Source organism: Paroedura picta, chromosome 8 (genome assembly GCF_049243985.1).
Source record: "Paroedura picta isolate Pp20150507F chromosome 8, Ppicta_v3.0, whole genome shotgun sequence".
Taxonomy (NCBI): Eukaryota; Metazoa; Chordata; class Lepidosauria; order Squamata; family Gekkonidae; genus Paroedura; species Paroedura picta.
Window position 1 is genome coordinate 13,335,350 of NC_135376.1, and position 26,572 is coordinate 13,361,921.

Below are 26,572 nucleotides of genomic sequence, written 5' to 3' on the forward strand. Positions count from 1 at the left end.
GATCATATGACCTGATAAATGTTTAACAAAATTTTAAAATATCTAAAAAAATAATTAACTCCCACCCATTTGTGAAACCCTTCCCGAGCCGGCAAGAAACCCCAGAGTTTCACAAAACCCTGGTTTGAATCCTGCAGATAAGAGAATCTCACCTCTGAGATCAGCAACAAACTTTTTTGGGACTAAAATATCCAGCATCTGATGGCATCAAGAAACAGATGAACAAAGTCAGAATACCCTGAGAAAGCCTATTATAAGAGAGACAATAACAGAACAGCACTAGTAGCCACATCCTAGCAGTCACATTCTCAACTCGAAACTGTTCAACGTATCATAGAATCACAGAGTTGGTAGGCGCCATACAAACCATCTAGTCTAACTTCCGGCTCAACGCAGGATCTACCTAAAGCATTCAGGATGTGTCCATCATCAATGACTTACAATCTCTACCAAATAATGACAAGTTATGACAACAATAGGGACAAAAAAACCCAGGACTTAACAGGGATATTAGTTTCTTATTTTACTACGTGCGTTAATCATATTCAGTTCTTACATCTGTATTCTCACTCAGAAAGGCCAGCTTCCTTATTTTATTGTATAGTAGATTGGAATAGTAATGTAAAGTAATAACAAAATGTAATGCGATTTGGAATGGTAGGCTGGAATGCATTCTCTGGTCTTGGGACAGAGGAGACATAATACCTAGCAGCCCGCCTAAATGAAAAAGATGCTGTTAGTCACTTCCATGCTTGAGAGAAGATGAAGTATAAAAACAGGTTCTTAGGTTCTCACCATTCCACAATTTAAAAGTGTACATTTATAAGACAAGCTGAAATTTGGTACATTTATTTGCTTCATTATGCCCTCCCCTCCCCTCCCCAGGAATTGAAACTGAACAAGTGGTAACCATATCAACTAGGCTTGTTGCTGTCTGGTCCTCACTTCTGCTAAACATCTTTATTATGTTGTATATGCTACTTTGCTGCTCACCTTCTGCCTGTAAGTATGGAATGGTAACTATTATTACAAACTATCTGCAGAAGTGCATATCCACAGGAAATCTTCTTGCTTGAATAAAACTTTGTTAGTCTTCAAGGAGCCACTGGACTCAATTTGTTCTTCTGTTGCTTCAGACCAACACAGCTACCCACATGAATCCAATGTACACAGGATGCGTGCCCTCTAGCTGCACCTTCCCCAGAAAATAGCAATCTTACAAGCCCCAGTTTATTCAAAGGCTTGAGTTTTACTTCAAATGTTTCCCTGCGCTAAGAAGTGATACAAATGGAATCTTCTTCAAGTATTAAGCACGTAGTATATATTGATCAAGCTCTTTTCATGTGGCCAAAGCAAGGAAAATCCACCCTGACATTTAACTTTGGCTTTACGTATCTCTCTCATACCAAATCTAGGATATATATTTAAAAAGGACAAGGATTCACAAGCAGTTTTGCAGTCTTGCAGCAGCTAAGCATCATGTGAGCTGGGAAAGTTCAAATTTCACCTCTGCTACAAACTTTTTAAGCTCCTGCATTGTTCTCTCAGATCCATCCCTGCTTATGATATTGTCACACACAATCCTGTTCCTCCCTCTGATTTTATCCTCATAGTAATTCTGTAAGGAACAGAGGGCCCAGACCAGGGATGGCCAAACTGGCTCTCCAGATGCCCATGGACTACAATTACCATGAGCCCCTGCTGGGAAATATGGCGATCACCAGATCAAGTCCTCCCAAAGATGCATTGTCCCTGACACCCAATATTTTGCCTCTACTTGTAACAATATTTGATGACCCACCAGGGGCACAGGGGATGGATGGACAACAGTGCACAAATCAGTATGATGAGAACAGTATAACAGCTGAGCCAAAAGTAACTTCTGAGTCCGTGCTTTCATTTTTAGGGAATATCCTTTTGGAAGGATGCTCACTCTACAAATATGCAGATTATTCAAATCAAGCTCCAAGAAAGAAGGAAGGAAGGAAGGAAGGAAGGAAGGAAGGAAGGAAGGAAGGAAGGAAGGAAGGAAGGAAGGAAGGAAGGAAGGAAGGAAGGAAGGAAGGAAGGAAGGAAGGAAGGAAGGAAGGAAGGAAGGAAGGAAGGAAGGAAGTTTTGTGTTTATGACATCATGAATGCTTTTTGTTTAAGAAAAGGGACAACTTGTTAGACCCACAGGCAGTCCATCAAAGACATCAAGGAATGAATACTTACTTTCCGCACTAAATAAAAGTGTACTATGAATAGACTTTCTTACCTTGAATGCACTGAAGTGTTCCATCTTCGCCCCTTATTGTAAAGGTTTCACCTGGATTAACTTGAACGAAAATGACCTGCCAAAGTAAAAAAAAAACGAAACCAAATTACATATCTCAGATTCTTGCTCAGAACATAATGTTTCTATTCACCTGGAAACCACAGGATAGAACCATAGAGTTGGAAGGGCCCAGCGTACCTGAGGGACCGCCTTTTTGCCTATACCGCTCAAAGAGCTCTACGCTCGGCTACCTCCAACTGGACCCAAGGAAGCTCGCTTGACTTCAATCAGGGCCAGAGCCTTCTCTGTCCTGGCTCCCACACCCCCGAGAAGATCAGGGCTCTTGCAGATCTGGAACAATTCCACAGGGCCTGCAAAAAGGAGCTCCTCTGCCAGGCATTTAGTTGAGGTTGACCAGAACCATTATCTTCCTCTGGGCCACCAAGCCTCCCTCCCATCGTCTGAATCGTCCAACCATGAGGCCATCAGTATGCTAGTTGTTATCATTTTTAATCAAATAAATAAATAAATTGTTCACTACTGTTCCATTGTTCTAGAGTCGTATTGTTTTATTGATGAGGCCATCAGTATGCTACAGTTGTTATCACTTTTTTAATCGAATAAATAAATAAATTGTTCACTACTGTTCCATTGTTCTAGAGTCGTATTGTTTTATTGATATCTACTGTTTACTATTTCTGTTATTTATAGCCACTGTTTTTCTGTATTGTTCCTGTTCCGTTAAGTTCAATGTAAACCGTCCTGAGACTCGGGGGAGGCCGGTGTATAAATGTAAAATAAATAATAAATAAATAAATTAAAATTCATACTTTTTAGTTTTCCAAAATGGGGAGAGAACTATATGGAATTTAGTATAGGATGATAGACCAAGTAGACATGTGTCTCAAACACAAAGATATAATAGATTTTTTTTTTTTACAGCTCACTGTATCTGAGGTCATCCAATGGAACTGATTCATAGCAAACAAAAGAAAGCACTTTCTGTCCTGGGTCTATTTATCGGATTCCATGCCACCAGAAGACCTGATGAGCAGAGCTCAGATTCAGGCCAAGGAAAACATCTACTCATTGCTTATCAAGATCAGCCACAAAAAGTTAAAAATGGAACGCTGATTTCCAGAAAGCCATAAACCTCAAATGCCCAACGATCATGACTAAAAAAAATTTGGTCATCCCAGAACCTCCCAGATCTGGATGACCACCACTGGAAACAAAAGTATCTACACAAACTTTTGCATAGGTACCACAAGCTACTACACCAAGTAAGATCTGCCTGGGCATAAACTGTCAGTTTCCTACATTGTGTAGAGGGGTGGCCTAGACCAGGGGTAGTCAACCTGTGGTCCTCCAGATGTCCATGGACTACAATTCCAAGGAACTGACCACCCCTGGCCTACACAAACCTGGAGCTCCCTTCCAGCTCCATGATTCTATGAGTGTTCATCCCACCTTCCTAGGCAGCTTGAATAGCGCTAACTTAAAATGTATGTTAGTGCTGGCCTACAACTGCATGCCCACCAGGCATGATTTAAATATGTTGCTGGCAAGGAGGACCTACCTGTTGGATGCTGCACCACACCCCGCATCCCTGGGCTCACAGCCACTAGGTTTGCAACATCAGCACAGTGGCCCCCAAGGCCATGGATCGCCAGCCTGCCAATATTGCACGTTCAGTGGCAGAAAGCCTAACTTAATCAAGACACCGGGTATCTGCCCCATCATATCCACCAGCGCTACGCTGAAATAAGACTTTTTAATTGAGGCAGCCGGCTCAAGGTTGACTCAGCCTTCCATCCTTCTGAGGTCTGTAAAATGAGTACCCAGCTTGCTGGGGGGTAAACGGTAATGACTGGGGAAGGCACTGGCAAACCACCCTGTATTGAGTCTGCCATGAAAACGCTAGAGGACGTCACCCCAAGGGTCACACATGACTCAGTGCTTGCACAGGAGATACCTTTTTTACCTTTTACCCCAGTTACATCTAACTCACAGGAACCCCTTTGGTAAGATCTGTATATTTCTGCTGTTTACTAGTTGCTTCAAGATTTCTATATACCAACTGGAATGATCCACGATTAATAAAAGCATCACTTAATAGATACGTTAAGCGTATAAGTCCTCTTCGTTGTATATTACTTTCCAGCAAGGTTACAGGAAACACGCACATACCCCACAGCGATCAGCTTCTTCATTACATACCACACATTAAAAAGCGGCTTCAAAATATCTTGCATCTTCCTGTTTGAAGGTCTCCCAAACACACAAATAGGGAGAAAGAGCTTTTTATAGTGTCTGTTTACATTGCACGGCTTAGCAAGCATCAGTATCCTGATCACAGTGTGGAGCTGTCTGAGTTTATTTTCGTCCCTGTCTGAGAGGGTTGTACTCTTAGCAGCGCAAAAGAAAGGATCCTCTACAGAATCACTGGACATCAGCTCCCATAGAGGAAGGGTGGTCTCAAAGACTGTTTTTGGGCTGAGGGCTCCTTGTTGTTAGGTGCGAAGTCTTGTCCGACCCATCGTGACCCCATGGACAATGATCCTCCAAGCCTTCCTGTCCTCTACCATTCCCCGGAGTCCATTTAAGTTTGCACCGACTCTTCAGTGACTCCATCCAGCCACCTCATTCTCTGTCGTCCCCTTCTTCTTTTGCCCTCGATCGCTCCCAGCATTAGGCTCTTCTCCTACCTGCATTTTACCCACAGCAATAATAAGTTCCCCCAACCCAACTCCAGTTAAATATAGATGTAGATAGATCTTGGAAAAAGGAAGACACAGGGACTTAGAATGGTTCATATAACGGGGCTAGGCCATGAGTATAGCAACAGTTCTGATTCTTGGTATTCCAAGAATAAGAAGGCAAGAAGACGAGGGCTTTATACTCCGCTTTGTACTCCTCAAAGTCTCAAAGTGGCTTACAATTGCCTTCCCTTCCTCTCCCCACATCAGACACCCTCTGAGGTAGGTGAGGCTGAGAGATCTCTGAGAGACCTGTGAGTGGACCAAGGTCTCCCAGCTGGAGTGGGGAATCAAGCCCAGTTCTCCAGATCACAGGCTGCCACTCTTAACCACTCCACTGAGCTGGTGTCCTGCCACAAGTAACATTTTGGAGACAGAAAACACTTCTGGACTCTGTGCGGAAATGGATTCAGTAAACAGAAGGCTTTTGCTAGTGATAGGGAGAGAATAGTTGCAGAGATGAGATTATGGATTTTTATCCAACCCAAGGAAGCTCCTCTTCCTCCCCTTTTCCTTCTTCCTCTCCCTGTTCCAGATTTAGCTGAAGTAGCGACCTAGCTAAGCAGTGGGTGCAGGGAAGAGTACTTGTCACCTTTATCTCACTCCCTTCTGCCTCCCAGCAGTTAGATCACTGCTTCTGCAAGGTCTGAAGTGCCAGATACATAGGTGGCTAACCATGCATGGGCGGGATTTGGAAAGCCCTTGGTGCTACCAGTAAAATAGCTGGAAGGACGACAGGTTTCCAAGTCTTGGAACTGAGTGTGAGGCTGAGTGAACTGGTTATACTCCTCACTGCTACATGGTAAGTCATTGACTATCATTCTTGGTTCAGGAAGAACCAACTTCAGGGGCAAGACTAGCGTTTGCGAACACTTTCGTACACTTTCCCTTCTTACGACATTCACATCTGTGACAGTAAAATGCTAAACTCTACACTGGATGGCCAGACGGTGAGCCGCCTGTGATCCCAGTGAATGGTGCCATTCCTCCATACAGCGTCTCTCTGTCTGCTATGCAACAATTCCTTGGCGCAACAACAAGACTCCATAACTCCATTCAGCTACAGAATCCGATTTCTCAAGCTCCTCCCACCTCACCATCTGGGGTAAGGGATCCATTTGCCCTATTAAGACAGTGCAGGACCTTTGAGAGAGAATCAGCCTGAGACAGTCGCACGGCAGTGATGCCAGATGTCACTTTATTACAAAGCCACCCAACAGATGGTTCTCGTTTCAGAGCTCTGCCATACCACAAAACACACTCTATGATGGTCTCCAGGCTAGGAATAGAGATGAGTGGCCACTGAGAAAGCAAACTCGTGTCTCTTTCTCCTCTCTATTTGGTAGCATACTGTGACAAATGAAGGATGTAATCTCCAAGCCTCCCTGAGGATGTCACAACCAGTGTGCATTTTTCCTAAATGCCACCAAAGAGGGTGAGGTGACCATGAGAACACAGGGCCACTCTGTTTGGTAGCAGCTGTGACTTCCCAACCACAGCCAGTTTTGACTTTTCTGTCACAAAGCCAACATTTGGCAATAACTTGTGTATGGTTTAGAGATGGTATCTTTCCAAGGGATTCCCATCTTTGGTGGCTCTCTGCCCAACGTCCAGCATAATGCTTTGTATTTATATCAAATTGACACCCGACTACTCCATTGATGAATGAAACTCAGGCTGGCTTAAATCAAAGGAAAATACAATAAGTAGTCTTAAAACCAACGATTTTTTTGCCGTCAAGGCCCAGCTGACTTATGGTGATCATAGAATCATAGAGTTGGAAGGGGCCATACAGGCCATCTAGTCCAACCCCCTGCTCAACGCAGGATAACTCAGTGATCCCATAGGGCAGCCTTTCTCAACTTTTTTACTGTTGAGAAACCCCTGAAATGTTCTCCATGCATCAAGAAGCCCCAGAAGTGGAGCGATCGTGCAGAATATGGTTGGGAAGCATAGCTATGTAAACAACCACTTGGGGCCCCTCCCCTCCTCACCCCCTCCAAGCCCATCATTGACCATTTTGGGAGGGTCATATCACCCTACAAATGTTTAACTATTTTTTAAATTATAAACATTAATTAACTCCCATCCATTGGGAAAACCTTTCCAGGGCCATTAAGAAACTCCAGGGTTTCACAAAATCCTGGTTGGGAAAGTCTGTCCTCGGGCTTTCAATGTGCAAGACATTCAGAGGTGGTTTGCCATTTCCTGCTTCTGCATCATGACCCTGATATTCCTTGAAGGTCTCCCAACAAAATACTAACCACAGCCAGCCCTATTTTGCTTCCAAGATCTGATAAGATCAAGCTAGCCTGAGCTACCCAGGTCAGGGCAAAATATATACTGCACAGTTTAAAACACAGAAGTGAATATCATTCACTTATTTTATGTTTGATTTCCAGCAGCCTGTCTCCTCATTAACCCAAATATCATCTCTTGTGTTTGACCCCAGCCAGTGGCCACTGCTGTGTTAGAAAATGCTGCTTTAGATTTGTGAAAGCTGTCTGGGACCACAGCCATGTCCAGACCAAACCAGTATGTCCTCCACATAAAATGCGATGGCTTTTCCATAAACAGCAACCCAAAGACCACACGTCAGAATCGCCATCCAAGTGCTTGAAGAACTGAAAAGCAATGCAATGGAAATTACTGTATAACAGTACACACGCTTCAAAATGACAGTAATTCTGCACAAGCCCACTGCGATGGTTAAATTATAAAGTCTCGAAAGGGAGAAAAACTGCCAGCGTGGCCCATTATATGTTCGCTCTGCAACAAAATTTTCACAAGATGCTGATTAGGGCAGACAAGGATGGCAAAGACACCACAATCAGTCCCAGAAGAGATAAAAACAAACCACCAAGAGCCAGTTCATCCGTGATCTCAGCTCAATCAACGTTTAAAGGCATCTGCATGCCAGCTTGCAAAGGGCTATGAATTATTCACCACAGCTGTATCTCCTTTTGAATAAAGTGGGGAACACAGAACAGCGATAAGACTTGGGAAGATCAAGCTTACACGGGTCTTAGATGGACGACATGCCATTCAATCTTCTATCAGTGATCCTTTTGAACCTGGGCTTGGGGATTTGTTTTGAGATAAGCCGCTCTGGTGACCGACCGCTGCATATAGATGGCTACAGGCAACGTCGCTGTGTTCATGTTGTTGGATGGAGCAGCCTATTTCACCACAGTAAGAAGCAGAGTCGTTTTTTGTACCCTGCTTCTATCTATTGTAAGGAGTTAGGGCTGATCCTGCATTGAGCAGGGGGTTGGACTAGATGGCCTGTATGGCCCCTTCCAACTCTATGATTCTATGATTCTATGAGTCTCAAAGCGGCTTACAATCTCGTCTTCCCATCACAGGTAGCTTGTGAGGCAAGTGGGGCTGAGTGAGTTCTGACAGAACCGGGACTGGCCCAAGGTCACCCAGCAGGTTCATGTATAGGAGGAGTGGGGGAATCAAACCCTGTTCTCCAGATTAGATTCCTTTGCTCTTAACCACCACACCAATGGGGCCTCCCACTTAACTGAATCATTTTATAGAGTTATGTGGAAGTTGGGAGAAATGAGAATAAGACAGCATGTTAATAGATGGGCATTTTTGCCCCAATTAGTTCCTTGAGATTTGGCATGTGAAATACCACAGAGTTTGTCCTCTCATGTATGTTGGTTAATATCCAATTAATGAGACTGTACATAGCTCTGGAGCTATCTTTAATCAACTAATCTCCCACAAGCAATTAAACCGGACTATCTCAAACCAGGGGTTCATGAAACCCTGGGGTTTCTTGATGGCTCTGAAAAGGAGGGAGTTAATTGTTTTTTCTCAAGTTTTAAAATTTGTTAAAAATTTATCGGGTGATATGAGCATATATGGTATGCCCTCTCACAAGCAAACTTTTTGTGAAAGTTTGGAGGGGTTATTGCCAGTTTCAGCTCTGCCAATGAAGGGGCAAGTTTGGTGCTCCTGCTAGAAGTGAGTTCTCCCTATTCCATCTGATAGATTAGTTCCTTTCTTAAACTCAGCTAATTGGTCCATGCCGACCCATGCTGTCAGAACCTTCAGGTTGCATCCGTGATAGACCATCTCTCCTTTGCATCCTGAAGGTCCCGAGTTCGGCCCTGGACTGTCAGTTGAAACAGTCAGGCAGTAAGTAATGTAACAACTCTCTGTCTGGGACATTGGAGAGCTGCTGATGGGCACTGTAGACAAGACTGACCTTGAAAGATCAATGGGACTGGGAATGGAGACAAGGAAGGTAGAGAGGGGAAAGGGGGGATCAAGAAGGGTTTAGAAAGGTTTACAATATGGGTTGAAGAGCAGCAGGCTTGAAGAACAACCGCACTCCCTAAAGGCAGGAAAAGAAGAAGAAGAAGAAGAAGAAGAAGAAGAAGAAGAAGAAGAAGAAGAAGAAGAAGAAGAAGAAGAAGAAGAAGAAGAAGAAGAAGAAGAAGAAGAAGAAGAAGAAGAGTTGGTTCTTATATGCCGCTTTTCCCTACCCGAAGGAGGCTCAAAGCGGCTTACAGTCGCCTTCCCTTTCCTCTCCCCACAACAGACACCCTGTGGGGTGGGTGAGGCTGAGAGAGCGCTGATATCACTGCCCGGTCAGAACAGTTTTATCAGTGCCGTGGCGAGCCCAAGGTCACCCAGCTGGCTGCATGTGGGGGAGCGTAGAATCGAACCTGGCATGCCAGATTGGAAGTCCACACTCCTAACCACAACACCAAACTGGCTGGAAGAACTGGAAGAAGAGGGACGGTTCCAGGAAGGGAGACAGGAAGAATGTAGTCCTGCCACTCTAGTCACAGCAGCGAGAACCACCGATAACGGATGGAGTCCTAGAGCCAGGGGAGAACTTCTACTCCATAATAATAATAATAATAATAATAATAAAAGAATTCCAATTCTAGTCTGCCAGCAAAGTGGAAACCAAAGATCCTACCAAAGCAGTTAAAAAAACTTAACCCATGGATAATAATGTCTGAATTCAATTAGCAACTTGGTTTTCTAAAATGAAGAGTGCCAAAGCCATTAAAATCCCCTTATACTACTTAGAAATACCTACTAATCTCACATATATGTGTGGGCTGGTTTTAGTTACTCGGTGGTGAGGGAAATGCACTTTGCACATATTTAGAAGCGGTCTATTCCTCACAAGTGTTCCAAGAACGGCCTAAAGAAATGTGGGCTCAATTTATTAGGCCTGGAAAATGAGATCTTCCAACCTTGCTACATTCTTAGTCTTTTACTTCTCGGGAGTAATTTGGGCCTGCTGTGTTGCTAGGGCAACCAGACCGTAATCTAGTAAGTCGTCCCGAGACCAGCTTCAGCATCCTAATGCCCAATCTCCAGTTATAAAGAGATGCAAAAAAAAAAATCCTCCACAAGTCTAATCTTGTAAGGCCAATAGGGTTACATCAAGAAAAAGAGAGTGTATTTGTTTTAGCAAGAGCAGGCTAGAGACCACTGCAGATTTTGCTTTGTGGTTGCAATTTAACCATGGGGGAAGGAGAGAATCTTGTAACAACACCCTGAAAACCACCATCAATATGACACTTTTCCCCCCCTTGCATTTAGTAAATTTCAAGAAGATACTACTTTTTGCCTATGTGTTTTGTTTGCTTTTGGGTATATCTCCACAAGAAACCACTGGTGTTTCTTTATATGTCCTGCAAGTTTGAGGCATGAGCCCAAAGTTATGGGTACATTCTGAGACACAGATCTCTCTTTTTTATTAATAAAAATGAGGTGGTTTCAGAGAACCATGAACAGAAAGAAAATAGCTTTTAGTTAAGGAATCCTACCTCCGGATAGATCCTGGAGTCCTCCAATAACTAGACTTCCAGACACCAAAACTCAGTTCTCCTGGAGGAACTGGCAGCTTCAGAGGACAGACGACACTTACCATAATTCAATGAGCCACCCTTCCGCTCCCCAAACACCACCTACAAATATCCAGAAATTTCACAAGCTAGGGCTGGCAAACCTCCTTCTACTACTGTTCCTCTGAGATCCTTGGTGCGACTGTTCACAAAGTGGTATACTTGGTAGATTCTCTAAGCAGTATACTACCGGAGTTCCAAATTACATCACCTCTGGATTTAGTTTCACTTTTCTTATGAAATCTTGAAGAATATGCCTTCTAAAAGGATGAAGTTAACTTTAAAAGTTCATGAGGGGTCTCCATGGGTTGGCTACGACTTGACGGCGTTTCCACTGCTAGTCATGGAGTAGTAGTGTTACTCACTGTATTAACTTGGTCATGGAGGGAGTTGTTGGCCTGCTTTCTGCTGTGCTGCAGTGCCCTCATGATGGATGGTTAGAGGCTGGCGTTGCAGCCACCATTCAGCTTGGGGTCTCTGCAGCTACCCTACAATGTTGACCCCACCTCCCAGTTTGTACCAAGCAATTCCACTAATTCTGTATGGATACTTGTTGAAAGCTACAGAGGGCTATATGTGGAGAAGGAATGCAGCAATTTCCTTATCCCCTCCTCCAAAAGAAGCAAATATGCTCTTCATTTCTCAATAACTTCTGGTTTTGCAAAAGTATACAGGAGCAGTTAATCCTATGGTAAATAGGAGCAGGAATAAATGCAGCTTTTTGTCAAGGCTTGCTTAGAAGCAATTTATTGAGCAATAGCATCCGTACCCTCTTGCCCAGTTTAAAAAAAAATAACATGGAATATCTTGTTCAGTAAGAGAAATTTTGGATCACACCACTGGGGGACTGTAGTCTTCCAAAGGTTTCCTTGCAGCGTTAGAAATCAGCTGGCGCTAGTGTTAAATAAAAACACAATGCCACTATCAGGTCTTTTTTCCCTTTGAGCTTGGATAGTGTAATGATTTTCTCTAATACAGGGATGGCCAAACTGTAGCTCTCCAGATGTCCATGGAATACAGTTCTCATGAGCCCCTACCAGCAGCAGAGGCTCATGGGAACTGTAGTTCATGGACATCTGGTGAACCAAAGTTTGGCCACTCCTGCCCTAATATTTTAAAATCCAATAAGGCTTCTTCCAACCTCAACAGCCAATCACCAGTAAAAGAGTGAAGTCAGCAATAAGGCAAAGCAATCCAAAGTTGTTCTGAAGAGTACTAAAAAAGCTCTCTTTGACCATTTATGCACTGGGAACTTTACTGCCCCAGCTCCCGTGCAGGAGCAGAAATTGAGGGCGGTTCAATGAGTCTGAGGGCCCTGGGCCTAAAGATCTTCAACGGTAAATATCAACACTTTTAATTCAGCCTGGAAGCAAGGACGTAACTAGAACAACTGATGCAAGACTGGAGTGATCGTCTTCCAAGTGACTTGACAGGAGTCTCACTGCTGCATTACATGCCAACTGAAGCTTCCAAACCAGTTTCAAAGGCATGCAAATAACATTGCACTCAGTCTATAACATGCCTGCAAAAACAGTCAAGGCGTAGGCCATAGGTGACCAAACTGTGGCTCTCCAGATGTCCATGGACTACAATTCCCACAAGCCCTGCCAACTGGCCATGCTGACAGGGGCTCATGGAAGACCCTGATCTATAGGAACATATAAACTGCCAATCAAACCAAAGTCCATCGAGGTCAATCTTGACTACTATGCCTGGCAGCAGCTGAGATTTTTTCACCCTCACCTACTGCCTCATCCTTCTGACTCGAGATGCTGGGGATTGAACCTGGGACATTCTGCATCCCAAGCCTGGCCTCTTCCCAAGACTACATGATTGTTCCCAAACTGCTCACCATGGACTGAGAGGCCTTGGCTCAACTTTCCTGCCATCCATTTCAATTCTGTGATTCTGCCACCAAGGCAGCCACATTAATATACCTCACTTTTAAGATTGCAACGGTGTGGCATTGTGGTTAAAAATGGCATGCTCTAAGCTGGAGAGCTGGGTTTGATTCCCTGGTCCTTCACATGCAGCCACCTGCGTGCCCTTGGGCTAGTCAGAGTCCTGAGGGCTGTTCTCACAGTTTTCTTAGAGCTCTCTCAGTCCCACCTACCTCACAGGGTGTCTGTTATGAGGAGAGGAAGGAAAGGCGATTGTAAGCCGATTTGAGACTCTTTCGGGTAGTGAAAAATGGGGTATAAATCACCAGCTATCATCATCATGATCATCATCATGATCATCATCATCATCATCATCAACACAGAGGTTTAAAAACAATGATTAATGCTTCCTGAATCAAATTTCTTGCTTCTTAAAGCAAGAAGCTGCACAATCCCCAGTGGCTGAAAGCTGCCATTCCTGAACTGAAAAAAATAATTCAAATGCTGAAAACGGTACAATCCACAGCTGCTAAAGGCTGCCACTTCTGAATAGGAAAAAAAAATAATGGAAAAGTTGGAAGGAGCTACTAAAAACATAACTTTGCTCCAATGCTATAATCAGCCAATCACAGCCCCAGCTGTAGAATTTTCCTACTGCCATAGTGAAGGAAAAAGCCAGGGCACTGCCGGTCATGGAAGTTTGTCACTAAACTCTCTCGCTATGCATCGGACGGCTCTCTCCGATGCAAACTAAGCTACTGAGGCTCAGAGCACAGTTGGCTGTATGTCTGAAAACTACAGACCAAAGCCCAGTGCTCGTGTTTTTCCTAGCTTCGTTTTTTAAATAGGAACAGTCAATTTATCTCTAAATGAATTTACAATTCTCCCTGACAAACTAAACCTCTCAAGTAACCTCCCACTTTCCACCACTATAGGCAGTCAAAGGGGGTGACAAAGGGTGTTACAGCAGCTGATACATCCCACCAGCACTGGCTATCAAACCAGCTCCCAGGGCCACGGGTTTGGATCCAGACCAAATTTCCCACTAAGACCGTTTATGCACTGGGAACTTCACTGCCCCAGCTCCCGTGCAGGAGCACAAATCGGGGGCCGATGAGGTACACCAGGCCAAATGCTCCCCCATGTGGGTGCAGGAAGAGGTGGGGAAACCTGCCATGACTAAAACTCCAGCCTGCAACCCGGCATGAAACCTCCAGTGTGTAAATGGAATAATAGAAGCAATGTGATAATATCCACTAATTCTGTCTTTCCAGAAATATTTACCTCTCATGCGGTCCCCGACAAGAGCAGCATTTTGTTGGATATTCCAGCTCTGTGCACAAGATTTCCTACTACCAGCTGTTTGTTCCCGCTGGAAAAACAGTGACATAGTTGATATCACTATTTCACTTTTGGGGGAAACCACTTCTGAAGGAATTCCTGGAACTTCCTAAAACCACAGAGTTTCGGGCTCTTCCTAGAACTACCCTACATCCCTTCTGCGGAAATTTGGAAATGGCATAGAAACATCACTTTTTGGTTTTATCAAGGAGTTTTAACCTATTCTTAGAGCTACTTTATATCACTTAGAGGTTTCCCAGAATTGACATTGTGAATTTGCAGACAGTCCTATCCACCATGTACCCAACTGCCTGTCAATTTGGTAATATTCCTGTAGGCAGGGTGTCATCTGATTTGTTCCCCAGGCTCTTAAGAAAATTGCAATAACAAGGGACATCTCTGAACACACTCCTGTAAACTTGTCCTAAGAGTAGAATGTTGTGGCATGGATGCTGTTGAAATTTACTGCATGTGGTATCATATCATACATTCTCACTGTGTACAGATAACTCTACGGATGAGAGTCACTAAGAATCAAGCCCACACCAAACAGCCTGATGTTTACCCTAGGCCTCCATTTCTTGGTTACAGTAGGGCAGGGGTAGTCAATCTGTGGTCCTCCAGATGTTCATGGACTACAATTCCCATGAGCAAATGCTGGCAGGGGCTCATGGGAATTGTAGTCCATGAACATCTGGAGGACCACAGGTTGGCTACCCTTGCACTAGGGAACCCCTGTTCTTGGGAGGAAGAAGAGCACCCAACAATCCAAAACTTCTTTAAAACAAAGCCTATATTCTTGGCATTCTTCATCCTCACCCCTTTCTTCTGTAATTTCTGCATCTCCCATTGGGCCCAGTAGAGGGAAGAAATTATGGGCCCTTGGTTGGTTAATGGTGACAAAAAAGTGCCTCCAGTCCACAGGTCTCCATTAACAGGAAGGATGGCCAGTAGGCCAAACAAGAAGAAAAATTCAGACAGCAGACCTTGCAATCACCTATTAACATATACAAGTAGAACTTAAAATAGAAGTAGGGTATCATTCAACAACAACAACAACAAAAAAGGGATGGGAAATCAAAGCAGGAGACAGAAACACAACACTCAGACGTAGACAACACAACTTAAAATGGGAGCCAAAGAGGTCATTAGAGGTTTTTTTTTACTTTCTCTCTGAGGCCTCAGTTTGAATGTGGCTACTCATAGCTTGGTAGCCCAGCACTGACACTACGGTTCAACTTCTCTCAAGAAACACAGCACCTGCTGGGGCAGGAATCAGTTTCTGTAAACTTAGACTGATAAATAAATGGGGACTGGAGCAGAAAACACAACGTACTCAGAATAGGACCTGAGACAGCAGGAATATTTTTCCCCACTTGCTTTAAGATACACCCTCTTCTTCTGCTACCTGTTTACACAGTTAACTACCACGTATTCCTCTTAGAGGTACACAGAAAAGGCTAGGACTAGCAATTTGCAGGCTTGGTGTAGTGGTTAGGCACTCCAGCGAGCCGGGTTTGATTCCCCGCTCCTCTTCCACATGCAGCCAGCTGGGGACCTTGGGCCAGTCACAGCACTGATAGAGCTGTTCTAACTGAGCAATAATCTCAGGGCTCTCTCAGCCTCCCCTACCTCACAGGGTGTCTGTTGTGGGGGAAAGGAAAGGGAAGGTCATTGTAAGCTGCTTTGAAACTCCTTCTGGGAGAGAAAAGCGGCATATAAAATCCAACTCTTCTTTTTCTCCTTCAATTAAGCTCTACTGCCACCTTGGCAACAGCCTCACATCCATGACGCTGTCCTCCACAGCAGCAGCAAAGGGAAGGGGGGTGGGAGGCCGTGAAACACTTTTTCCAGCCAATGCTTCCCCTCCCACGCCAATCACAGAGGAATAAAATGGATGCTGTGAGTGCCTGAACTTCAGAGCATTGCTGGTACACCATGACATCAGCTCCATGCAAGGAGCCAACTTAAGATCTCCATCTGGGACAAATAACATCCAGGCACATCAGGCCTGTTCTTGTTTATACAGTGCAACCGAGAACAGCTCCGTGGTAAGCAAAAGATTTTGCTCCAACCGTTCATTTCCCAAGTTCTATCCATACCCCCTCTCCTCCCCCCCCCCAAAAAAAAATCCTGGAACTTCTTTGGGTCCTGAGATCATTTTCCTAGGGTGTAATTGATCTGAAGAAAGGGTTTCCTCACCTTGGACTCCTCCCTTCTTTTAAAGGGAATCCATTGTTTCTAAAAGCTGTAATTACAGAAAGTTACAGTGTTCATCTAAAAAGAATGCTCCAGCAACAGAAGGAAATTAAAGAGCTGTACACGCGCTTATCTTTCTTCCAACTAATCTGCCATTTAAGAGATTTTGTGGTGTTTAGGTTGGGTTCCCCCACACACACACCCGCCCTTTGATCACCTAAGCAGAAAGTGATTAACGAGGCAGTTTTGTTTTTCATGCTAAACCTTTTTTTTCTAAATCTGCAGAACAATATCCTGCGTCCTTCCCTTGCACACTACACAAAATCTGAGCAAATGTGCACATTCTTTCTCTGCATACCCCGCTTTGCTCTCCGACCCCCTCGGTGAGCACAAGCACTGTGCACCCACAACCTCTGACCATCTCGCTCTGCTAACTCTCCAGCTTCTGAGATTTACACAGCGCTTACTCCACATAGCCGAGTGCATCTCTGCAGCCATGTACGAATGCTAAAGTGCCTTACGCAGGATGGCCGTCAAATGCGGTTCAGAAGACAGTCAATACAAAACACAGCTGCAAACATACTCCTGGGACAGGGGCACACGTGAAATCCATTCAACTTCAACATACTGGCTTCCTGTGTTTCTTTCCAATTCAAGGTAGAAGAAGAAGAAGAAGAGTTGGTTCTTATATGCTGCTTTTCCCTACCCGAAGGAGGCTCAAAGCGGCTTACAGTTGCCTTCCCATTCCTCTCCCCACAACAGACACCCTGTGAGGTGGGTGAGGCTGAGAGAGCGAGCCCTAATATCACTGCTCGGTCAGAACAGTTTTATCAGTGCCGTGGCGAACCCTAGGTCACCCAGCTGGCTGCATAAGGGGGAGTTCAGAATCGAACCCGGCATGCCAGATTAGAAGTCTGCACTCCTAACCACTACACCAAACTGGCTCTCTCAAAAAAGCAAAGCTTTAGACAACTGATTCACAAAAATAGCTGGAATCTATCATGAGTTTAGGGAAGCTTGCTTGCTTGCTCTCAAGTCTTGCTCAGCTCCCTTCCAATCCCAGTTGCATGTGGTTTTTGTCTTGCTGGTATCCCATGATCCCCAACACAGCCTTTTTGAGGGTCAAAGAGGACACCCTCCTTCCTTTTCCACCAGTAAAAGCACTAGCTGGATCCAACCCATACATCTTTATTGCTTCCTTCAATACCCGTTCTTGTACAGCAGACAAGAGCCAGCTGCTCAGTACTAGAAGTTCAAAAGTATAATTATACTATTATGTATTTGCTCTTCTCTTGCGTAGACTTCTCCTTTTTTTCCCCTCGTGTGGGCCTTTTTGTTGTTTTCATTGGCTAACCCTGGGATTGTTCTGAGTCACATCCAGCTCAGTATACATCAGGAAGTTAAAAAGACATCTGATGGTAGAGGAAGCAATAAAAAGCTCTTTGGACCCGATGCAATATGAGCAGCTGAGCGAGGTCAAGGAGATGAGGGACTCAGCAGTTACCAGGATGATGGGCTTAAGCTCTGTGACCGAGTATGTGCTCTGCACCCAGAAAGCCTGGCACCTCCTGTTAAAATTACGTCAGGTAGCAGATCTGGTAACGATTGCTGCTGGGATCCTGGAAAGCCACTGAAAAAAACAGATGGTATGGGATTAGGTGGACCAGTGACCTGACTTGGTATAAAGTAGAAGGCACTTGAGCCTATGCATCTTGGCCTACTGCAATAAATTTAAAAAATAAGCAAACAGGTTTGCATTGCAGGAGGAAAGAGATAAAAGCTCCTGGCATTGGGTTTACCTGGCCTAACTAGAACCTGGGCTCTCAAAACCTGTGAATTTGAGATCAAACTCCAGTTCGGATGTCACAAACAAACCGTGGCTTGTTAAGTCAGGGTTTGATCGGATGCCGATGAAGATCCAAATTGGGAGATTCCTGCCATTGTTGGTAACAAACTGGGATTTAAGTCTAGGTTTTGTCGCCATTTTATCAGCCACAGTTTACAATAACTCAGGGGGGAGGATTATAAAATCAGAAATAGCCAAATTTCAGTCTGAAGAATACCAGCAATGGGTGTTTTAGCTCCCTTTCTTGTCAATCTGCATGCAGAATATATGATAAAGAAAACTGGATAAGATTAAATGAAGGCAGAGTGAAAATTGGGGGAAGTATTAAGAATTGGGGATATGCAAGGCTGTTAACAATAGGAAGTTTCACCGCGTCACCCTAGATCTGAAGCAAGAGCACTTAGCAGACACAGCTAATGTGTGAAATTCTTATGCAGAAGACCTATGGTTCAGGGCAAGAAGGCAGCGGGAGCTGCCTTGACTCCATCCTTAATGCCTACCAATATTCTTAGAAACAACTTAGGTGTGTATTTTAAGGCTACTTGGTATGCATTGGTGGCAGTGCAGTTTCTATGGCTTTCACTTCCCGTCATTAAAGACACCAAGATACTGTGCACTGCATGAATTTCTTAACAACCAATCTGCATATTAAGAAGCGCTGCAGCTTCAGAATTTAAAGATCAGAATTTAAACCAGAAAATCCAAACACCATATCTTGTGCTAGAGTTCTACATGACCTACAAGGCCTTAATTTCACCGGGAAAGGGGGCATCCATTTTCACACTCTTGACCAGTGGTCCTTCCGACAGAAAAGGAGTCTGGGTGAATTCACCAACATGTGCATGCATGTTCATCCCCACCAAGTGTGCTCTTGCCTCTGTGAGGAAACAGCCAATAGCAATCAAACGACAGATCTTTTGCATCACTTTGATCTCTCTCAGGAATAAACATCAAGTGCCCAGCTCTGTGCAACACCCCACAACTGTGCAATCATGGCAAGAACTTAATCGTAACACAATCACAACACTCTCTAAATGCAGAGTAGCTGGCTCTGGCCCATTTGCAAGGCCAATGAAGTCCGTCTCTTGTTCTTTAAAAGTTCCTGAATGTACATAAACAGAATGCCACTCTTTTTGGAATCAAACCACTAAACTCTGCACTAATTCCAGTACAGCAGGAAATGATGTAATTGCATGACCGTTGTCAAGGCAGTGTCCTACCAGGCCAGGGCTAGGGCCATAAAGGCCAGTTTTATTTCTTCAGGGCCAGATTTTGGCTACTTGATCTAAACCAGTGGTCCCCAACCTTTTTATCACCGGGGACCACTCAACGCCTTTTACTGAGGCCCGGTGTGGGGGGGGGGTAGTTTACTCCTCTACTCTCAACCACTGCCCTAACGCTCTCTGATTGCTATGGTAATGTTTAAACATCCCTTCAAAATAAGATACAGACACGCCACAACAATGAAGTGTGTTATAAAGGGCTGGGGGGGGGAATGAAATAAAGGGCCCGGGGGGAGGGAGAAGGCGTCCTTCGGGGCCCACCTCCAATTAGTCGAAGGACCACATGTGGTCCACGGCCCACAGGTTGGGGATCGTTAATGTAAACAATAAAATCAGAGTCCAAAAGCACCTTTAAGACCAACAAAGATTTATTCAAGGCGTGGGCGCTTGCACTCGAAAGCTCATGACTTGAATAAATCTTTGTTGGTCTTAAAGGTGCTTCTGGACTCTTTATTGTGCTACTTCAGACCAACACGGCTACTCATTTGAATTGATCTAAACACTCTTTGACGTGGTATAGGAGGAAAGGTCCCAAAGATACAGGTCCCGGACCATTTAGAACTAGGGTTGCATGCTCTGGTGCCCTCTGGCCGCTTCGGCATGCACTGAAGCCCAAGGTGGCCAGTTCCATGGCACGGAGGGGCAGCACCTGTACGCAGGCACAGAGCTCTGCACCTGCATGTGTGCACCAGCTGGCACACCACTCCCACCCCTCCCTTCCACACCATAGTGCTGGCTGCCTCAAGCTTCGGTACTCGCCAAAGTGTCCAAAGCGCACTGGAGCACTTAACCCTATTTAGAACTAATTAGTTGCCAGTTTGCAAGTCAGTTCAGGTGTAATAACAAGCTGCTATTCCTGTTAAACTGTTGCCTTACTAAATTCACAGTAGCTTTTTGTCACTATGTATTTTCTTCCATCAGTGGAAAATAACAGTACCACTGCTATGAAGTGACAGGTCCTCCCATATATTTTAGAACATCCCCAGTCCGGTTAGTCCGGCAGAGGGGAGGGGTTTTAAGAGGAGAGGGGGAGGGGTACTGGTTTTAACTATAAACCACCCCAAGCCTGCTTGTGGGGAAGGGCAGTATACAAATCAAATAAATAATGCTCCCCTCTCATTCAAAAAGGCCTCTGCAATACTACATGAGGTCATGCAACTAAATGAAACAAGCTGAACCTCTTTCCTCCATGTGTAGTCTTTCAGCTTACGTATGGTGCTCTTTGAACTACAACCGTAGGCACATATCCCTCCAGTTGCAAACTACATTGCTTTAGATAAGAGCAAGAATCCAGTAGCACCTTAAGAGACTAAGAAAATTTGCGCAGGGTATGAGCATTCACAAGTCACTGCTTGCTTCTCCAGATATATTTCTATATAGTTCATTCTGAGAAAGAAAAAGCCATGCAAGAAGAGAACCGTCAGTCTGCATGAACAGGAAAGCTCTTACACCCTTATTTTCCCTCCCCAACCCTAGCAGGACACCATCAGGCATTAACACACACACACATATTAAAATTAATGCAAAGTTTGCAGCAAACAAGCCACGTCACCCAAGAGGTCTACTATGACATTTCAGGAACTGATTCTTTGAAAGATAACGAACAAGTAAGCCGAATCACAACGACAGAGTTTCAGCACCACTACCGATCTTGAGTACTGACTGGCCTAAAGTTTATATTCTTCGTATGAAGGGACATTTCTGTATTTTTAACCAATGCACGTGCCTGTCTGCACAGAAAAGCAGCAGATCTGTACAGGTTCAAAATAACCCAGGGCCTCTCGATTCTCACTCGGCCTTCAGGATCCACCAACCTGTTGCGCTCCGTCTCCATTGACTAAGTGAGGCATCATGGCGACCTCCCCATTCAGCAGTGATGGCAACTCCAGCGGAATTTGGTCGGTCATCATCATTGTGACGTACATTCATGGAGAATTTTCCTCGGCGGGTCTCCTGAAAGAGCCAAAGACAAGGCCATATTTAATATAAATCTGGCATTTCCTGCACAACTTCTTGAAAATTGTTTTTGCTACCGTTGCAGGAGGTTTTTCCCCCTCCCACCTGGCAATCAAGTGGAGAATTCATTTTTTCCCCATTTTATACAATGTAAGCATTTCAGTTAAGTACATTCCCTTGTTAGAGGCATTCCCCTCTACTTGTACAGCGCTCGCCCGAAATTCTAGTACAAAGTTTAGAGACTGTTACACAAGAGGTTTCGGCTGTTTTTCATAGTAATTTTTAGCCATTCCTCATTTTAGCATTCTTTTATCAAGAAATATTGCAATCAAAACCTCAGAGACATTCCTGACTCAAGCCAGCCTGCCATCTCAACTCTTTTCCCAGGAATATTTTGTGGAATCTCAACAAATGCTCCCAAATGCAGCAGAAGCTACTTAAGATTTAGACGAGGCCATGTCTCTTGTGAGGCTTACGAAGTGCAATCTTATGCAGAAAAACCCCAGTAACTTTGCACAGGATCACGCCTGAGAATTACCCTCCCATCTGTTTTCTGTAGGCATTTAACAAATCCATAAAAATCTAAGGAAAAATTTCCATTTCCAGCTTAACGTACAACTGAGAGTTACTTCCCAAAGTGTGTTCTTGCATTGGACATGGATATAAGAGACTTAAGTTTCTTTCAAAATACATTTTCAAATGAGGTGAAATATTACACCAGCGTGGCGTAGTAATTAAAAGTGATAGACTCTCATCTAGAGTACCAGATTTGATTCTCTATATATCCATGTGAAACGGGATGCAATTCTTGGTCAGTCCCAGTTCTTTCCAAACTCTCTCAGCTCCACCTATCCCACAAGGTGCCTGTTGTGGGGAAAGGTGACTGTAAACCAGTTTGAGACCCCTTAAGGTAGAGAGAAGCAGGGTATAAAAAACAAGCCCTTCTTCTTTGTAACTTTCTGGTTTGCAGGGGCTATAATCTGAGTTCCAACAAATATGTCTCAGGGATCCAAAAAAAGAGTAATTTTGGCTGAGAAAGAAAGCATACTTCAGCTGAAAACAAGCCTGTTATCACAGATACTCCCAGCACCTAGCTGCTGTGTGTACTTTTTTATTTCTTTAAATTTATAAACCACTCTCTCCATTGGAGCCGACTTCAAAGGTGACACTCACAGGTTGCATTGAGAGATCCAAACTATTTCCCTGAAAACTATTCTCTCAATTTCACTGGGCTGTCACCCCATGAGGGCTGGTCTCAAGATCAGGAGTAGTTAGACAGGAAGGTCACATGACAAAAGAGACCCAGGTTGAAAGCCAACACTCAATTCAACTTGTGGAATCCATACTGACTTCAATGAAGTGTGCCTTTCTAGGATACTGGCCCATAAACATTGACGCCTTCGTCGTATAGCACTGGGAAACCCCGGAAACATTCTTCAGGCTTCGAGAAACCCCAGAAGAGGTATGAAAACGCAAAATATGGTTGGGAAGCATAGCTGAGAATACCCCTGCCCAGGGCCCCTCCAGGCCCATCACTGGCAATATGGGGAGGGTCAGGGGAGGATCGACGTGACCATATATGGTCATAGCATCCAATAATTTTTTTAACAAATTTAAATAATATATTAAAAAATTAACTAATTCCCACCCATTTGAGAAACCCTTCCAAATTCAAAGAACCTTTAATGGCATATAAAACATCATAAGAACAAGGGTAATTCATAATTATAATTAATTGATAAGAATTACATAGTCTAGATAAGCAAATAAAAGAAAATAAAATAAGCAGTAACCAACAGTAGATTCCTCCGGAATGCCCAGCAATCAGTAATTTCCACCAATTGTAGGTGCCCCTGGTCTAGACCTGATTCTTGCCTAGCCGACTGTCCTTTTGTATCACAGTAGCTAAGAATTCGGCCACCAGTTCCGTTATTTCTGGGGACCTATCAGCTAACAAATGTCTGGTTATTCTGTCCATAGGGCCAGAAAGGTCCATCGTGATAGGGACAACAAGTCGTTGTCTAAGCATAGAATGTGATGGGCAATAGAGTAGAATATGTGGGATAGAGTAAAATTTGATACTCTATCCAAGGATGTCAAGAAACCCCAGAGCTTCATCAAACCCTGGCTGTATAGTTACGCTGAGAACAACATTCAATTTATCCAGTCCATAAGCAAGGGCAGGGTTAATAGGGGCATGACTGGGGGTGACACAGAAAACTCAGAATTTTCAAAACTGGAATCTGAAGGGTACAAAGCAGACTCAATTTTTTATATGTCCATCCCCTATTTTTAGCTGGCTCTTCTCTGCCTCTGGAAACAACAAGCTAACATCAATCGCCTTCATTCAACCCAAAATGCAGAAAAATGAAATTTCACACTTAGAGAATAAGTTCCCACTCTTATGAGCATAAAAAACAAAAGGAATCTATGGGAAGCACTTGATGTTGCTTGGCCAAGATGGTGCTGCAAATCCTGATGCCACTTGTGGGTGGGTGAGTGGGCATACACACACACACACAAATACACACACACATCTTTCAACATGTTAAAATATGAATTTAGAGAGCTCACATGGAAAAAAATGCTACTCTTATTGGTGCAGTTTTAGAAAAATAAATTCAGCCTCAGGAAAACCACATTTTCAAGTGTGTACTGGTGCATTCAAGATATACTTTTTATGAGCGAGGGACTCTCCCCATTTTAATGGGCCGTACGCCAGCCCAAATCCAACCGTGTCCCCAATTCACTCCTGGTTTAGCTATCAAACATCATTATAAGGATTCTAAAAAGACTGGAAGACAGACTGTAAAAAACTTTAAATAATCTCTTATGGGACATAATTCCATCCACCCTTAATCAAGATGGCGCTTCTATGGGGACATTTAAGAGTTCCAGTATTGCAAAAACATTTATGTTTAGCATGCCAGAGATCACAGTAATATAAAATATATATATGCATACCTACTCTAGTGAAGTACCAAATGATCTGCTAACAGGGTTATGAATCTGAGGGAAACTTTGCATACCACGTAAGGCAGGGGTAGTCAACCTGTGGTCCTCCAGATGTTCATGGACTACAATTCCCATGAGCCCCTGCCAGCGAACACTGGCAGGGGCTCATGGGAATTCTAGTCTATGGACGTCTGGAGGACCACAGGTTGACTACCCCTGACGTAAGGAATGTAGGAGGGATAGCAAAATATCTTGCAGCAAATAATTCTGCATACCAAATCAAGTACCGGCTACTCTGTAAGTATGAACTGCAACAGAGTTATCCAAAGGCAGAAATAAATGAAAGGTTTAACTTCTCTTTCAGTTTCTAAAAACCGGAATGGAATATTTCGTATTCATGTTAAATTCCCAGCGTTCAAAATGTTTTATATAGACACTATTCTGTACAGCAGATCAGAATGACTATATGCCCACATTGCAGATGTCAAGACTGAGGCTCAGAAAGAGTGACTTGACTGAGGTCACCTTATAAGTTTGTGGCAGAGAGATGGGGTCCCCGAGACCACCGTTCATTCAGAGACTTTAACCTATCTATGTTAGCTCCTCAAACACATGCAGAAATCCCCAGCGTTGGAATCACGTAGCATAACAGTAACAACACTGTACTGTGCTTGGGGGGGGGGGGGCACAGGGTTTTGGGGGTTTTATTAAACATGGAGCATGGTACTCCCTGGGTGACCTTGCATCAGTGGCCTCTCTAAGCCTAATCTGCTCCTCAGGGGCACCGGGAGAATCACAAGCATTAGAACCACGATTAACTCCTTGGAGGAAGGGTGGGAGAGAAATGTAATAAAATAAATTTTCCATCCCTGCCTTTCCCACCCCGCCTAAATCTAGGAAATCAGGCAAACAGCCTAATATTCCCAGCCCAAGCCGCAAACTCAGGAAAGTCTTCTAACTGTTGGAAAGTCAGAACCCCCTAAGCCGATCATGTCACCACTGGATCCCCGCTGAAATCAACCTGCGTGTCAAATTGATAATGCAATACCCCTACGGCTCTGCAGGAAGATGATGTGCTGTTTTTTTGCTTTGCTCAAATTAACTCAAGATGTCAACGAGCAACACATAAATTAGTTGCATATGGCAACCGTCACAAACCAAACAGAACAAACCGATGCAGTGCTTATCTAAGAAGTTTCCATCTAGGGATGCTTAACATGAATCACAATGCGTTTGGTCACCATTCAGGACACAGGAGTCCAGAGCGCTACAATACACCATTTTATTTTTAAAACTGAGTTTCCTAGAAGGCTCTAAAGACACATTTTGATTCCAAGGCGTGCCAGGAAAATGTTGCTCCTCAGATAATTCCTCCCATTTTCTTCTGACAAAACCTAGTAATTCACAGCAGCTTCAAGTAAATGACAACACGGTACATAGACCCTTGGTTTGGAGATATTCTAACTGAACGCAGGATTTCCTCTAATTACAAGTACAGAGCGTAGAACTGGGGAAAGGAGACAGAGCAAGGACAAGAACTTCAATTAACTAACACCTCTCCCAAAAACTTGCACAATAGACAGCGGGAGCAACACGCAAAACACAACCTGTGCATGAACATTGATCCATCAAGGTCTATCATCTACCCAGACTGATTTTTTCTTAAAACTGGAGATGCCAGGGGCTTTCTGTATGCCATGCATATGCTTCACCAACTGAGCCACTGCCTATCCCCATGAGTTACCCGTGGCAGTACCCACTAAGATGCCCCGCTGTTCCCTATGTATGCACGGGGGCGGGGCATGTTGGGCTGCCCCAGCGTAGCACGTGCTGAACGCCGGGGCCAGAAGGTAAGCCGGTGTGGTGGGGGGGGGAGGTTTGGACGGCCCGGGGTGTTGGGGGGGCCAAGCCCCCTCCACAAGGGGTCACCCCTGCCAGCTCCAGGGCTCTGTTTCTGTATGTCGTAAATGTCCACTATACAATCTTGAGATTGACCAGAATGCACCCAACAGGAGACACACACAACATTTAAATTCCCAAAAGTTCCTTCCATCATCAATAATCAATATTTCAGAATATATTAAGTACTTTTCTTTTACTCCACCAGCCACCCAAAATGCTATCAGCTGGGCGAAAAAGGATCAAGACATGAATGGTTAGAAAGGAAAGCTCCACATAAGCAAAGAACAAATTGCTACGGAGAAGATTACT

At 44.2% G+C, this 26,572-nt stretch overlaps 1 protein-coding gene across 2 annotated transcripts in view; it reads right to left on the reverse strand.

Annotated features, from left to right (window-relative positions):
• The window catches only part of FNDC3B (fibronectin type III domain containing 3B), a 311,990-nt gene that overhangs the window by 213,096 nt on the left and 72,322 nt on the right, over positions 1-26,572 (reverse strand). For both annotated transcript variants that reach the window (XM_077348400.1, XM_077348401.1), the window contains exons 2-3: positions 21,265-21,403; positions 2,258-2,333 (exon numbers count right to left, since the gene is read on the reverse strand). In XM_077348400.1, coding sequence (XP_077204515.1) covers positions 2,258-2,333; positions 21,265-21,375 — 187 coding nt within the window. In that variant the 5' untranslated portion in view covers positions 21,376-21,403. The remainder of the gene's footprint in view (positions 1-2,257; positions 2,334-21,264; positions 21,404-26,572) is intronic.